The following is a 15,783-nucleotide window of genomic DNA, read 5'->3' on the forward strand; positions in this document are numbered from 1 at the left end:
GTTGTAAACACCCCCCCTAAACACCCTGAAAAATCTGAGCGTGTGTGTACTTCCGAGTATGAACAAAACGAAAAAAGAAAATGGAATAAAATGTTTGTTTTTCGTTATTCCATATCCAACTTTGACAATAAATGAGGATACAAGTACATTTACGATTTTACAATTCAGAAATAAAAAACGAAAACAATGTGATTTTCCGTTTTCCATTCTGTGGTTTGACTCGGAAATCAAAATAACGAAACGTAAACAGACCGTGACAGCACATTCACAAGAATTCTCAATGTAAACTACAGACTTACTCTATGTACAGTACCAGAGGCTACTTTATTTCAAGTATCCAATTTCTACATTTAACTAGTTCTAAAATGACATTACGAAACTCCTGCTCTCAGCCCTAGCCATTTAACATTGCTCTTCACTCCAGGAGAGGCTCAAACAGAACATATATTTTTCTTTAGCGTGTGCCTGTTGGATGAATGTATGCCAACTAAAAAAAATACAATGGACGCATCCTTACAGAAACATTTGTTTCATTATATCCCTTCTTGTAACAAAGATACAACCAGAGATGCTGTATATAGTGACGAGATGGTCTTATTTCCACCAGAACAATGGGAGTCGTCCCAAAGGCGTAAGGCAGGCGATCTGCTTACTCTCAACCAGTGAGATGAGACTGTAGCTCCCAGACTGTAGCTAACACTAACCTCTAGTGGGGGGCCACGTCTGTAAGAAACTAGTATATACATTCGTCTAGTGCACATTGTTCACAATATTTCATAATTTAATATCACAACTAAACTCAATACAGGTCAATAAGGACATATTGGTGTGCTGGTATTAGAACACTTTTGTTATCTTTGTGTTAAAAATGTCTCAATACAGCCACACACATCAGCAACAGAGGGCTCCACTGCTTTTATACTGAACAAAAATATAAACGCAACATGTCAAGAGTTGGTCTCATGTTTCGTGAGCTGGAAAAGATGGAAAAAGGCGCACACTGCTGCTCATGCTCTCAGCTGATAATTATTTATAACATTTCGACCCTTAGGTCTTCATCAGGCATCCATATCCCAAGTGGGGGTGGAAGGTAATTTTTATATATATAATATATATATATATATATATATAGGGGCAGTACTCAGTAATCGACTTCCCAGCACCAATTGTATTGTGGACTTGGCTAAACTGATACTAACCTCACACTATTTTCACTTCAGAGACTTTTTCCTCCAGACCAAAGGGACAGCGATAGGGAGCACTAAGGCTCCTAACTATTCAAACATATCTAGGAATGTTTGAAAAACAGGTGGTGCTGAATCCAGACCTTAACCCTTTTCTCTCCAATATTCGCCTAATTCTGAAATATTTGGATAACATTTTCGTGATCTATACAGGCAACCAGGAATAACTTTTGGAATTCCATGCTTATCTAAACTCTGATTGAACACCTTCATTTCACCATTAACTGTGACCTATGACAAATCAATGTTCTTGATGTGATGGTTATTAAGGACAAAACTTCCCTCTCTACAGATCTCTATTGGAAACCTACGGACAGGAATACCCTCAGAGGTGTCAGCTTTCATCCACGTCCACTTATTAAAAGTCTCCCTATAAGTCAATTCAGTCGCATCAGAAGAATATGCAGCTTTGATGCTTCTTATCAGAAACAGACCACGAACCTCACACAAAGGTTTAAGAGGATACAAAGACAATTGGGAAAAACATGCCAATGATAATTTTGAAGTACTAACAGTTGGAAAGCCTTCAACCAAAAGTTAAATAAAAAGCAGAACATGTCCCATCATGCTTCACCCAACACTCACCATTGGGGAAGGCATTTAATGACGTTATCAGGAAGCACTGGTACATTGCCGCTCACCCACAGTTGAAACCCATTTTAAAATATCACCCAGGGTTTCACAAAATGTAGACATTCTGTCAGAGAACCATTACTACTCACAATGGGCAAGCCTGGTAAAGGTGGTGTCATGCTCTTGTGAATTTTGGGTAGAGCGTATATGACAGGTGTCACATGTGGTTGGGCAGTCAACATTCATATACTCACATTCTGTCTTTGTAAAATCCCCTTCATCCCCAAATTTTGACAATTTAATTATGGATCCCAGAACATTTCCATACTCACGAAAAGCTTATTTCTCTCAAATGCTGTGCAGTCAAGTGAAATCCATAGATCACAGCCCAATTAAATTATTTCAATTGACCGATTTCCTTCAATGAACTGTAACTCAGTCAAATCTTTGACATTTTTGCATTTATATTTTTGTTCAGTACATGTTACAGGGTAAGGGTGTGCCAGTCAGACAAGACGTAGAAGAGCCGCTCCGGTCAGGATGCCAGGTGGTTGCCTGTTGAGTGTCGCTGAGCAGGAGCGCTTCCCTTCATTGTACAGTACACATAGAATCAATAAACAACCAAGAGGCAGGAAAGAGAACGAGAGTAGAGTGAAAAGAGACAGGGGCTAATGTAGGAATACTGACCAGATCAGAGGCATTGTCGATGACTCAATATAATGAGCAATAATCAAAAAGTAAAAACATGCCAGAGTAATCTCCAGAATTTTTTACATTGCATTTATTCACAACATTGACATCGCTGTACAGGAAGCAATAAACGTGCATGACAATCGTTCACTATCAGTGGAGGCTGCTGAGGGGAGGACGGCTCATAAAATTGTTCAGAATGGAGTAAATGGAATCAAACAGCTTTTTTGGGGGGGGGGCCATCCTCCCTCAGCAGCCTTTATTGTTCACTAGATCTTCATGTCTCATCATCATCATACATCTCAACAAAGACAATAGTGTGCAAAGTGAGTATTGCACCATAAAAAGTAAGTGAGACTGTTCTACAGACTACATGTGTATAAATGTGAAACTACAAATCAGATTGTATGGTTCATGGGGAAATAGTCTAGACTGATTCAGTATGGTGTACTAATCCTGGTCTCTTGCACAACAATCCTCAGACATGGATGCATAAGTTATAGATAAGGTATGTCCACATCGCATGTGTAATATACCAGGAATGGAAACTAGAAGTCGACACAGCGGCCCTTCCTCTCCCAGTCCCCGTAGCGCGTGGGTTCTGGGCCTCGGGGCCCCCCCTGCTCCTTAGTGGCTGGGTTCACATCATCAGGGAACTCTGGTAAATCAATGGGGAATGATTAGTGCGAGAGGTAATGGAGCATCCTAGAAGGTATCTGCAACCTTTTGCCTTATCTGTGACATCGTGAATATACAGTGCAGTCGGAAAGTATTCAGACCCCTTGACGTTTTCCACATTTTGTAAAAACTGAAATATCACATTTACATAAACTACCGTTGAAAAGTTTGGGGTCACTTAGAAATGTCCTTGTTTTTGAAAGAAAGGCACATTTCTTGTCCCTTAAAATAACACCAAATTGATCAGAAATACAGTGTAGACATTGTTAATGTTGTAAATGACTATTGTAGCTGGAAATGGCTGATTTCTAATGGAAAATCTACATAGGCATACAGAGGCCCATTATCAGCAACCATCACACCTGTGTTCCAATGGCACATTGGTTTATCTAATCCAAGTTTATCATTTAAAAAGGCTAATTGATCATTAGAAAACCCTTTTGCAATTATGTTAGCACAGATGAAAACTGTTATTCTGATTAAAGAAGCAATAAAGCTGGCCTTCTTTAGACTAGTTGAGTATCTGGAGCATCAGCATAGAAAGAGGAGTGGGAGGCCCCGGTGCACAACTGAGCAAGAGGGCAAGTACATTAGAGTGTCTAGTTTGAGAAACAGACACATCACAAGTCCTCAACTGGCAGCTTCATTAAAAAGTACCCACAAAACACCAGTCTCAACATCAACAGTAAAGAGGCGACTCCGGGATGCTGGCCTTCTAGGCAGAGTTCCTCTGTCCAGTGTCTGTTCTTTTGCCCATCTTAATCTTTTATTGGCCAGTCTGAGACATGGCTTTTTCTTTGCAACTCTGCCTCGAAGGCCAGCATCGTGGACTCGCCTCTTCGCGGGTACTATTTAATGAAGCTGCCAGCGAACATTAGACTCCGTCATTTTAGAGAATTTGGCAGTACATCCAACCAGCCTCATAACCGCAGAACACGTGGTCACACCAGATGGTCACCAGATTATGACGGTTTTATGATCCACACTCCTACCTTTTTTTTTATGAAGGTATGTGACAATCAGATGCATACCTGTATTCCTAGTTATGTGAAATCCATAGTTTAGGGCCTAATTAACTAATTTCACTTGACTGCTTTCCTTATATGGACTATAACTCATTAAAATTGTTGTGTTTATATACACAAAAAACTGTGTATTTGTCCTACTTTCAAGGGGATCCTTTATCTTCTCATCATTCATGTCAAAGCGGCCCTGGGGGGTTTTGGCCTTGCGCAGTGGCTCCTTGTCCTTAGCTGCTCCACTTGCTGTCCGCAAGCATCCTTTACACAAGAGAAACACATTACAGCTGAGGCATTAACCACTTCATACCTAACCTAAAAGATACATTTGTGTTGATATTTTGAGATGATTTTTACATATCAACATGAGATTATCGTTTAACAGGTGGCTTGAGAAGGGTATCAATCTCTTGGTGTAGAATTTTCTAATCAAATTATGTATGTGAGTGTAGGAACCATTTCCTGACTTAAAATTAAAATAGTTCACATAATTTCAGTTTGTGACAAAACAAGCAAGTATAGAGAATCATTGTACCAGGGCTGACAACTTCTGAAGAAAGTTTGGAGTAGGATTTGCCATGTGAATTTCATTGCCTGCTGTCACAACCCCTAGATGGAAAATGTTACTGTTTTAAAGCTAATTTCCTGCAATTCTACGTATTGTGACATGGCTTAGGTGCAGAACCAGGGTGGAATAAAAATTTAAAAAACACACAAAAAAACAGGTCAGGTGTATTCAGGAGGCTTTGAACATTAAATGAACACGCACAATTCAATGACTGCTACTTTGAGATTTTGGGGGAGATTTTAAAATGTGGGTGAACTCTTTAAAAATAGGTCTGGAAGAAAATCCTGCTTGCTCTCCAGAAGGGTTGGCCTCCTTGTTACAACAATTAATTTCTCAAAAATCACCCAGCCTTCAAGAAAAATCAAATGAATACCAATATGCAGGAGGTTTATGCCTACTAGTTGAAGATCCTTGCAAAGAAACCTTCCGGTAAAATCAGGAAATTTTCCTTGGGATGTTAAGTCCGGGGAATTTGGGTAATTTCGCTTAAAATCATCCAAAAAAGTTAGCTTATAACAGTGAACTTTTTTTATGGGATACACAAGGCAATTCTAGATCATATGGCATATTTTGGTTAAACTATCCCCAATTCAATGGAATTGCAACCCTCTGCATGCACAGTGCATTCTTCCATCACATGTGCAGTGCACTCTTCCATCACATGTGCAGCTGATTCTCAAGATCTTGCACACTAATGAGATGCTATTGAGCTCACACTTCTACACTGTCTGAGCCAAGGACAACCTGCTTTCTGGGAAGTTTTGATTAATACCTGGGTGGGGTGAATACATTTTATATGATTTTTTTGTTAACTAATAAATAGTAGCCTACAGCAAAGTGTGTTTAAATAATTTCTAACTTGTTAACAATTTCTGCTAGTTAGTTTTTGCTACCATGTGGGTTTTAGCTTGCTTGAGCCTGCTAACTGAGGAGTGTTAATTCACAAAATATATAGCTTCATAATTCATTTTCAAAGACCCCAAGTAGATTTAAAATGTGACTTTTTTTCAGGAAACTAGACATGTGTCGTGCGTCACTACGTCACAGGAGAGACATTTGAACGTAAACGCTTTTTTTCTTAATCAAAATGCTTTTTTGGCAGAAATGCCTTCTGGAACATTTGAGCTTTCATGTGCCTTAATAGCGAACTTGTATGCCATCTGTAAATACAAATAAAAATAAGGTTAAATTACGAGCCTAGTTGGTTTAGCCACAGAAAATGACAGCAAACTTCCCGCTAGCTATGATTGGCTGAGATAATGATTGGGCTGGACATCCCGAGAGACAAGTTCGGATTGGTCTGCCATGTAGCACGCTTCTGGCTGTAATATGAGCTAGTCAGTATGTGTAGGTAATCCTTTCTAACACTTTCTTGTTTAAAGATATCACATAGTAAAGGGAAAGGGGGGGAAACGCTCTGAATTTACGAATGGTCAAATTGACAACGTTCTGTGTTTATGAACACTCCAGATTAAATTTACAAACCCACCAGTAGTATAAACCAGATTTTAGTTTTAAGCGATGGGTGGGGCTAAAACTTAAGGGTGTGAACGATGCTGAATGGGTGTAGACAAAGACCTCTCCAGTGGGTACCAAAATATTAAAGGGCTATTTTATCAAACGTGAGTTTATCAACTTTCATTTTCTCAAAAGTTTATAAACTTTCAAAGCAGAATTACTTTCCAATTGTATCTCAACTGTAGTGTATGATCTGAGTCTCTACTTTTATCCAATGTAAAAAATGTAATAAAAATGTTGCTACATAAGACCGAATCGATCCGGTCGGTCGCATGAGATTACACTGGCAAAATTGGGAAGGTCTGTAGTGACGCCTCTAGCACCGAGATGCAGTGCCTTAGGCCGCTGCACACAGACTGTCCTACATTGCCGAGGAAGAGCTTAAGAGCGTGCAAACAAGCGTTTCACTGTACTAATTACACCTGCTGTACATTTTGCACGTGACAAATAAACGTCGATGTTGATGTCGTTTACCTTTCTAGCCAGCAAGCATGCGCACAATGTGGCTAGCCGCTTTGAGAAACGACACTCTTCGAGTTAAGACACGCACCTGTAAAAGCAGACTCCATGAATAACCCTTTGGTCGCACGAAAAATCGATGTAGAAGCACATACGCGTAGTAGCGACATGTTCATTGCCGTTAGCTAGATACACTGGCTTGATAAGAAAGGTCAAACAGGCATTTACACAACTGTATGGTGTTTTGGCAAGCATTAATGACGTCTGTAACGTCATCATATTGCGACAATATGAACTCTGCAGTAACTACGTATGGACACCAGGGCGAGCCAAAGTAAAATGTGTGAGTCAATCAGGATGCAGTGCAAATCAGAATCCTTGGCACGACCATACCCTAAAACCTAACCTTAACCTCTACTCTTACCCTACCCCTTACCTAACTCTAACCTTAACCATTTCAAATGTTAACTGCAATTGGGTCAGAGTTGGGACGTAAGGATCCCGGATAGCACCAACCATCAATCAGGCATTGGGATAAGATGCAGCCTTGTACACAACACAACCTAGCACCACCGGTATGTCCCTGTGTAAGTGCTTTCATCATCATGTCTTCTGGATGCAGAACGTGATATAACATAATTATGAATGTCTGTGGGAGAAGTCATGGGTCTATATGTTCTTCTCCTTATACATTGTATGCATGTGTGCATATGTGGGAAAAGTACATTTCTGTTGCCATGACTATTTGTGACACACACAGATTGAGGTTTCCCATGGGTTCTCTTGCTTTCCTTGGATGCTTTATCACTAAAAACAGTGAAGTGTGGAAGAAGTATGGTGTAACCTATCAATCCACCGATCAGTGGTCCAGAGGAGATGAGAAAATAAAGCCTTGTTAAAAATTGGGATACAGCTTTGGTATTCTTTTATGGACAATATTTAGTCTCTTGTTATATTTTAAACAAGATAACTATTGGGTTAGAAGAGCCAAACATTTTTCAAATACAAAGCCATAAAGACAAATACGACAAATGATACAAAATCATTTAATACAAATTTGTAACGTACAAATTGCCCTACTCTGTTCATGACTATGATTAAACAATGATTGCAGGATAACGTCTGCAATAAACTATTTATTTTACATGCAGCTTGAAATTAAAAAGAACCTTGCTCCATTCATACATTTTCAATTCAGAGACATAGGCTACACAATGATTTATGGCTTTACATGGTACAGTGATTAATCTGGGTCTAGACACAAGAGATTATACTGTAGCTAATTTGACTCATACAGTCCTATTCATAAATCAATAGGATTTATTGCAAATGAACTGTAGCAATGTTCATGAAGGACATGACACAGATCGGTTTATTGCAATTTATGTTTTAACTTCTTAATTGATGATGTTCAGGATATGCTGCTTTGTTTCCCTGGTGGTGAATGAAAAATGCATGGGCTTCAGTGACTCACTGTGGCTGAGTTATACATTACTGTAGTATAAACAGGAGACTAAGCTGTAACTCAGCGTTAACGCTCATTGGTAGTGTGTAGTGATGAATGCATTGCAACATTATAGATTATAGAGAAGCAAAGCCCAATAAAATCAAATAGAGGACATGTTTAGAAATATCCATACATCATACAGTATGTTACAAAAAGGGTGCAGAATAATAGCAAAATAAGAATTGAGGAATATTTGTGGCTGTGTCACTAATATTGTTTGATTGTAGTTACAAAGTGGAATTGTGGCAGAGAAAACAAGCAGTAAATGCTCACTTGGTCGAAATGCAATAACATGTTAAGACAGTTCTGAAATGCACAAAGGACATGTATTTGATTGCATAAACCAAGCCTAAATCATTTTAATTTAATGAAAAAAACAAATAAGAATACTGAATTATTTTAAATGGGAAGACTGAGGACACAAAAGAAATGCAAGGTGTTGCCTAAACCCTCACTTTAATCTGCCGCTCACTGTGCTTGTTCACTTCTTTGAAACTTATCTGCCATTTTGACCACCTTTTTCCCTTGAGGGCTTTGAAACAACTGAAAGACAGCATGCTTGCTTGGTTTAGGAATTTCAGGAGTTTTGGAAAAGCCACTTAAGTGATGCTGCAGTGCTGATATTTCTGAGTAGAAGGGGAAATTCTACCCTACATTCCTTTTTTCCATGGGGAGAGAGGCCCTGGACTAACTCACTCTCTCTCTCTCTCTTTCTCTCTCTCTCTCTCTCTCTCTCTCTCTCTCTCTCTCTCTCTCTCACACACATACACACACACACACACACACACACACACACACACACACACACACACACACACACACACACACACACACACACACAGCTGCATAAGATCAGCATCACACACACACACACTTTACAGTTGCAATGAGTGTTACACTAACACACAAGTACAGAGCCACATACTCCATAATGTAGATTCACATTCATCATTATCATGCAACCAGTATCAATCACTTGCTGGAAACACCATTATAAAGGTCTGGTATTGACTAATAGGGCAGATATACGAGGGATGGTTCCTATCGTCAAAGAGAGTTCTGGCCATCAGTTTCCCCAGACACAGCAATGTAATTCCTTCCATGCACTCCAAAATGCATGATGACCATTGGTTTAAAACAAAATATGACAAAAACACAAAGCACAACACTGCTGTATTAATTATTTAAAAATATTTTATATGGCCTTATAATTCTTGCCTGTCATCATATGTATAAATGGGTCACCAGAACTGAAATTATTAGAGGACTATAGCCTAAAGTACAAGAAAATTGAACAAATAACACCTTTTTTACAGGCATAATTCGGCTGTTTACCTGGTTTTATTAAGAAATTATAGGCTAATAGTAACAATGGATACGGTACCTACCAAAAAAAAAATAACTTCAACAAACTCAAGGCAATATTAATATTTCTACCGTCGTGCTTGTTTGAAAGATAAACAAGAACTAATATTGGATTATGAATTAGTAAAATATTTAGATAACTAATTTCTAAGCAAATACCAGGTAAATAGCAGACTGCAATAAAGTTTCATCCAAATGAATAAGTGCTTGAGTGATGTGGTAAAAGGTCAAAGATAATTACTAATTTATAAGAGAGAAACTTCATGAGATGGTAAATTGTCAAATATTGTCACTGCTTCTTCCCTGTACAGAGAGAAAGGGGTTGCGTCTAGTCAACTGCTAAAACCTAATTTATAACCATTGTTATCAACATAAACATTGTTATGAGACACCGATAGGCTACTGAATGTATGCCACCGAATCAATAAATTTTTCTTGAATTAGGCCTGTTCCTCAAATGATCAGATATGAATATCTATACGTTTTCCTGTAAGAGAAAGTGCTAAAATAAGTGCTCACTTATTGTTGACTTATATCAAGGTATATCTATAGGCTTAGTCCATAATTAGGACTGGATTATGTTTTACTGAAAATGTTAAATAAAATCTTCTGAAATTAAACCACGTAAAAACAGGCAGATAAACTGAAACTCAAAAGCCCATTGCTATTGAGCTCGTGTCGTGGCTTAAGTTCACTGACACTATCAACCTAAACTTTTTTCGAGGCAGTGTCAGATAAATCCGGTCCTCGTGAGTCATATTTTTCCAAGTCGTCTTCATGATCTTAAAAAGTTGTTCACTATATTACTACAATCCCTTTAACCTTTAAAGAGGGAAAATAAAAGCGGTCAGAGTTTGTTATTCGCAGGCGGACACGCTGCTGATTTTGGCGGTGTTTTCAGTCCAGGGCTGGAGGTTCTGAAGCGCAAACAGGGAGCTATTATGCAGGCAGAGCGGGTCCGGGTTTGCCGGTTGGTTTATCGTTTTCTGAAAAGCCTCCTGTTGGAGTTGCATGAGGATCCGGTTGGCTTGCTGTCGCTCTGCTTCTCTCTCCTCCGCTGTCTGGCGCCTGGAACACCGGAGACACGAGAGAGACACTGTGAGGCATCAGATGGAAATGATATCCAAAACAGGCTGCGTCGTATATGTACAGGCCTTGAGGCCTAAATCACATTTTGACACAAAGTGAATGTCTTCTGGATTAATTTGAACACGTTTAGTCAATCATGATTAGCCTAGATTATAGCACATTGTTTAACAAAATTAGCATGGAGGCAAAATTGCTTGCTTACGCATTATTAACATGTTGGCTAAAAGCTGATATCAAAATACAAATTGTCCACAATGTTCGAAATTGTTCTCAGCCAACAATAGCCTATGTGGAAATAAATACAGTTTGGCAATTAATTTGTCTTCGTCTGATGGCATAAATCTTCCTTTAGATTTTTCTGTTATGTTCTCCCATTGACTGAATAATTATTATTAGGCCTAGACTATATAACATTATATTAATCGTTGATTGATATGTTATTTTTAAATGTCTAAAATCCAATCTCCAGAGATGTATAAAACTACTTCAGTAGACTACGGAAAACATCTTCAATCTTAATGCGGAAAAGACGTGGCCAAATTGGCCTTCCACTTTTACCCACGATATGTTTAATCTGAAAATAGCTTTAATAAAGACCTTAGAAATAAATATTTTCGTCTGAAATGACATTATTTCGAAAGATTTAAAAAACGTTCACTTTTACAAGAGTAGTCATATGCTAAGATAATCATGATCCTACTTTTGTGGGATAGGATATAGTTAGTTGCCACAGAATGTAACTCATTATAAGACTGACTTTGTCTTTTCCTTGACTGTTGCAAGACAACATTAATTAACTGAATGCAACTGTTTAGAACCGAAAACTTCAATTGTAAAATACAATTTACGACCTGGGGTAGACAAAGAAGTGGGGCGATTGGATTTTGTAAATATTTGTTATCAAATGCACACAATTAATTAATGTCATAATAGACATAATTTTCTATGCGTTATTATATTAAAGTTCATATTTGTAAAACATCACCCAGAATTGTAGACCTTTTGCTATTTTTGTTGGGTTTGTAGCCTTCTTGGAGTGTAAATAAATTGTCCATTCTATACATAAAAGCACCAACAGACCTAAAACACACACATACACGCGCGCAAACACACAAACAAACTACGACATTCAGCGCTGGAGCGTACACTACGTTAAATGTGGCCTATACAGATAATAATCAGTAATCTCACCTCCATTTTGTTCTTCTGTTCTGGAACCATGTTTTGACTTGCGCGTCAGTCATCTTGAGGGCCTTAGCCAAAGCCGCTCGCTCTGCGGAAGCCAGGTACTTCTGTCGGTGAAAGCGTTTCTCCAGCTCGCAGATCTGCAGGCGGGTAAAAGACGTCCGGGGCTTTTTCTTCTTTGGGGGCGTTCGGTTCTGGTACGGGTGACCTACACGGCGTGTTACAGTGAGGGGTGAAAGCGCCACTGGATTGGGAGACGGATAGATAGGGGCAAAAGCAAGCAGCAAAATCAGAAAGAGAGCAGCAACAGAGCAGCGAAGCAAGTTCAAGAAACGTCAGACATAGAGGGGAGATCTATAGCTCGCAGGGAAAATTAAAGGGTTAAAATGCCCGAACGTGACACAAAGAAGCGCAAATTCATTATGAAATGTCAAATTCCTAGACCAACCATCCTATTGTTAACAGTCTAAAATGATACATGCAGCCCCGAATTATATAAGTGGGAGGAAAAAACGTTAGTAAAATAATTTATAATTAAAACCCCATCCCACCCTCTTAGAAAAAAAGGTTCTGTATAGAACCAAAAATATTGCTTGCTTCATATATGGCACCCCTAAAAGTTCTACATAGAACCCTTTTGAACCCCAGCGGTTCTTCTTCACAACCAAAATGTGTGTATTATTTTTGCATTATTATTGCTAGGTATTACTGCACTGTTGGAGCTAGAAACACAAGCATTTCGCTGCACCTTCGATAACATATGCAAATCTGTGTACGTGACCAATAAACTTTGATTTGATTTGAAAATTGGTTCCTTATAGAACCCTTGGGTTTCATATAGGGTTCTAAATGGAACCAATTTCGGTTCTATATAGAACCTTAAGCGATTCCATACATGAACCAAGCATAGAACCCTTTTGGTTCTATCCAGAAACGTTGTTTCTAAGAGTGTAGGCATGAAGTTAACTTTTAATATGTCAGTTTGAAGGAAAATGTTCATGTTAAATCATGGAGCGCTAAGAAGCAGAAATGCGTAAGTGTTAGCCTATACGTTGTTGTAGCAATTTGGGAAATGTAATTTAGGCTATTTCGATAGCATGTCTTAGGCTATGTTATCTAAGTCACTGTTATTTGTAGGTGCTTCTTATGAGCTATAAAGGCCGAGTAAAATAAGTAAAAGCCATTGGTGTTCATCAACTAAAATTGTCTCATGAAATTACACAGCGTGTTAAGCAGTAGCCTAGCATATGATTTATTATCGATTATTTCAGAGCTAAGCTCATCAGGAAAAATTACTAGGCTACGGACCAACATCAGGAACATAGCATGACGGGGATTGTCTCATAATAAACATGGAAACGCCATTCATATTGCTATTTAATTTCCAGACAACCAACCACATGTTATGTGCATTAGAGGTGGTCTACCTGTGAACCTGTCTTTGGTGTATCTTCTGTTGCTCTCCATCCAAGGGAAGGTAAATCCCGTCAAGTTGTTAATCGAGCCTGGTATCGTGGACATACCACCGGGGATGGACGAGTGTCCACTGTTCAGAGGCCGGTGCGCGGGCACACGGATGACTCCAGCCGCGTTAACGTTATTCCCACTGACGTTCATCCCCATGTTCATGTTATAGGTGCCGCTCAGATTGGTTACCCCATATGCGTTGCTGTTATAGCCAGAGTTGTTGCCGGTGAAGTTACCCGTCATGGTGTTGTAGGCAGTGCTGACAACGCAGCCGAGTCCATAGTCCGACTCGGGCATCCAGCTCTGATCCACATTGTTGAGGATGTGGTCGATCCCAAAGCTGATGGGCTCCGCGTGAGTGTGCTGGAGATGCGCTCCAATATGATCCATGGCCTCCTCGAGCCCCCCGCGAGGTACAGAGGTGCTCCACGCCGTGCGCCTTATCTTATAAAAACGTATTCTGCTCTCGCTCCAGTCGTTATCTAATAAGTGTGGGTGCATGTGTGTGAGTGTGTACGTGTTTGTATGTGTGCGTGCGTGAGAGAGTGTATGTGTGTGACGCTAAACTAAAAGCGATTGTCTGTTTTTTTCTTCTTCCTTTTTGGCTCAGGCAGCCTTGCCGGCTGGAGTAAGAGGGCATCAATCAAAGTGCCAAATAGGCAGAGCGAGATTAAGACCCAATTTTAGGCCTCGAGACTCAATTGGCTAAAGACACTACGGAGAGGCCACAAGCTCATTCAGTGAAAGCTGCGCGCCTTCTCTATGGACTCGTGGCACACTTCATAAACACCAGGCGGAGTCTTGTGAAAGTAGGCAATGTTTATATTCTGTAGCCTATTCATTTCACCTCATGGTACAGTACATTTTTACAACATCAATTACAAAACTGTTTTACAAACCTCAAAGTAACCTAAGGTAAATAGGCGCGTGGTCAGCTCCGTGCAAGCAGTGAAAGTGTTTAACGTGTTTCGAGAGCTGCGCCCATCCATCCATCCATCATAAATAAATACATAGGTATAGGTCTCTGTGTTCAACTTATTTCAGGTAGGCCTAATCAAAGGTCTCCAATTGACAGTGGTTCTCGGGAACACAATTGAACTGGAGACAAATCTACGTCCATGGTCAAGCAAATACGCAACCCAACAACATTACGCACAATAACACTCCATTCGGTTATAATTGGGGAAAAACATCAACAAATAGCCAATTTTGTTTTGATACAAGGACAAGATGAGGAAGTAAATCGATTAATAGCATACTAAACCTTTAGTTAACTGCATATCATAATGAATTTCAAACAGACCTGCAATGTGCTCATCTTTTATATAAAACGTATTAATGGCATAGGCCCATGCTTAATTCCAAAGTTATTCAATTCACTTGTGAATTGTGGGCTCATCTCTTGATTCTATATGTAATTAAAATCCAATACTGCCAAATAGATCCGTGCCATATACAGCCGGAAGGAGTTGATTAGGCTTTCAGGGGAAAAGGGAGATCAAATAGGTCAATTCATGATAAGCATATCACGTGCTCAACTCCTATAATGATCTCCTATAATTACCCCATTATGTATTTATGTTTCCTATAGTGGCATCATTACAAAACTAATATTTTTTTAATTAGCCATTGACTGAGTGTGCGTGTGTCAATACTTTCCCCCTAGAAGAACCAGAAATATTCAGGCTACTACAAACTCGGTATTTTTAATGAAACAAATCCACTGTTTTATTCAATCTGTATACGTCATTAATGATCAATGGCTTTGTATTATGTATTCAATAACATTCAAGTTAAAATGAATACATATTCGCTGCCTGTAGCATATCTAAATACAATCCCAATACATTATCAAAGCGAGTTTTTGGAATGCGTTATTAATCTACACGTAATAAATGTTTATAAATTAGAAATTCAACAAACAAAAACATACACTTTAAAACAATTAAATGAAAATGAAACCATATGGGTCATTGATTTTCTCTCCTCTCGAAAGCTTCAGGGACGTGATTATTTAACCGAGAGCATTAAAGTATTCGTATTGGATCTCCAGATTCTCACTGGCCAATTGACCAACATTAACGTTTAATGGCTCGCGGTGCTCCCAAACTTATGTGGTTTTCCAACTCGTTAAAACGTGGACTAGGCTAATAACGAACGTTGAGGACTTTCAGGGAGAGGTAAATAATTCAAATGAAATGCAATAGTCTACTAATGCAGTCACGGAGGACTGCACGCTTTTCTTTTTTCTTCTGAGAAAGAGAGTTAGAGCATGAGCCTATAGGAAAATCTTGCCTATCTGTCCATTTAATAGGCACTATGATAAGGCTTATTATAATTCATCGAAATGATGGTGTAAATGATTAGCTGTTCTCATGCACAGTGGGCCATGGGTCTTGTGTGTGTGTGTGTGTGTTTGTT

The 15,783-nt window shown here is 39.1% G+C and overlaps 2 protein-coding genes across 3 annotated transcripts; both read right to left on the minus strand.

The window, feature by feature from the left end:
- Positions 1 to 2,581: 2,581 nt before the first annotated feature.
- LOC139381523 (succinate dehydrogenase assembly factor 4, mitochondrial-like) lies at positions 2,582 to 7,032 on the minus strand. Of its 2 annotated transcripts, XR_011628559.1 has the most exons (4): positions 6,841 to 7,006; positions 4,352 to 4,465; positions 2,888 to 3,165; positions 2,582 to 2,731 (listed from the first exon to the last, which is right to left on the minus strand). XR_011628559.1 is itself a non-coding variant. In XM_071125139.1 (3 exons), the coding sequence occupies exons 1-3, from the start codon at positions 6,923 to 6,925 to the stop codon at positions 3,056 to 3,058; spliced, it is 309 nt and encodes a 102-aa protein (XP_070981240.1). In that variant the 5' UTR covers positions 6,926 to 7,032; the 3' UTR covers positions 2,582 to 3,055. The 2 variants fall into 2 exon arrangements, 1 of the variants encoding a protein (XP_070981240.1); XM_071125139.1 differs by having other exon boundaries at positions 2,582 to 3,165; positions 6,841 to 7,032.
- Positions 7,033 to 10,478: 3,446 nt separating this feature from the next.
- LOC139381768 (T-cell leukemia homeobox protein 1-like) lies at positions 10,479 to 13,752 on the minus strand. The gene is made up of 3 exons (XM_071125520.1): positions 13,323 to 13,752; positions 11,902 to 12,139; positions 10,479 to 10,689 (listed from the first exon to the last, which is right to left on the minus strand). Exons 1-3 carry the CDS (start codon positions 13,750 to 13,752, stop codon positions 10,479 to 10,481), a joined length of 879 nt encoding a protein of 292 aa, XP_070981621.1.
- Positions 13,753 to 15,783: the final 2,031 nt, after the last annotated feature.

Source organism: Oncorhynchus clarkii, chromosome 23, assembly GCF_045791955.1.
Source record: "Oncorhynchus clarkii lewisi isolate Uvic-CL-2024 chromosome 23, UVic_Ocla_1.0, whole genome shotgun sequence".
Lineage (NCBI taxonomy): Eukaryota > Metazoa > Chordata > Actinopteri > Salmoniformes > Salmonidae > Oncorhynchus > Oncorhynchus clarkii.

Excerpts from the sequence above, each read along its gene's own strand:
- LOC139381523 (XM_071125139.1), bottom strand. The coding sequence starts at position 6,925 with ATGAACATGTCGCTACTACGCGTATGTGCTTCTACATCGATTTTTCGT. Across the intron at positions 4,466-6,840 it reads CATGGAGTCTGCTTTTACAG|GATGCTTGCGGACAGCAAGT; the intron begins GTGCGTGTCTTA and ends TCTTGTGTAAAG. Across the intron at positions 3,166-4,351 it reads GATAAAGGATCCCCTTGAAA|AGTTCCCTGATGATGTGAAC; the intron begins GTAGGACAAATA and ends TTGATTTACCAG.
- LOC139381768 (XM_071125520.1), bottom strand. The coding sequence starts at position 13,752 with ATGGATCATATTGGAGCGCATCTCCAGCACACTCACGCGGAGCCCATC. Across the intron at positions 12,140-13,322 it reads CACCAAAGACAGGTTCACAG|TGGCGCTTTCACCCCTCACT; the intron begins GTAGACCACCTC and ends CTCCCAATCCAG. Across the intron at positions 10,690-11,901 it reads AACAGAAGAACAAAATGGAG|GCGCCAGACAGCGGAGGAGA; the intron begins GTGAGATTACTG and ends CCGGTGTTCCAG.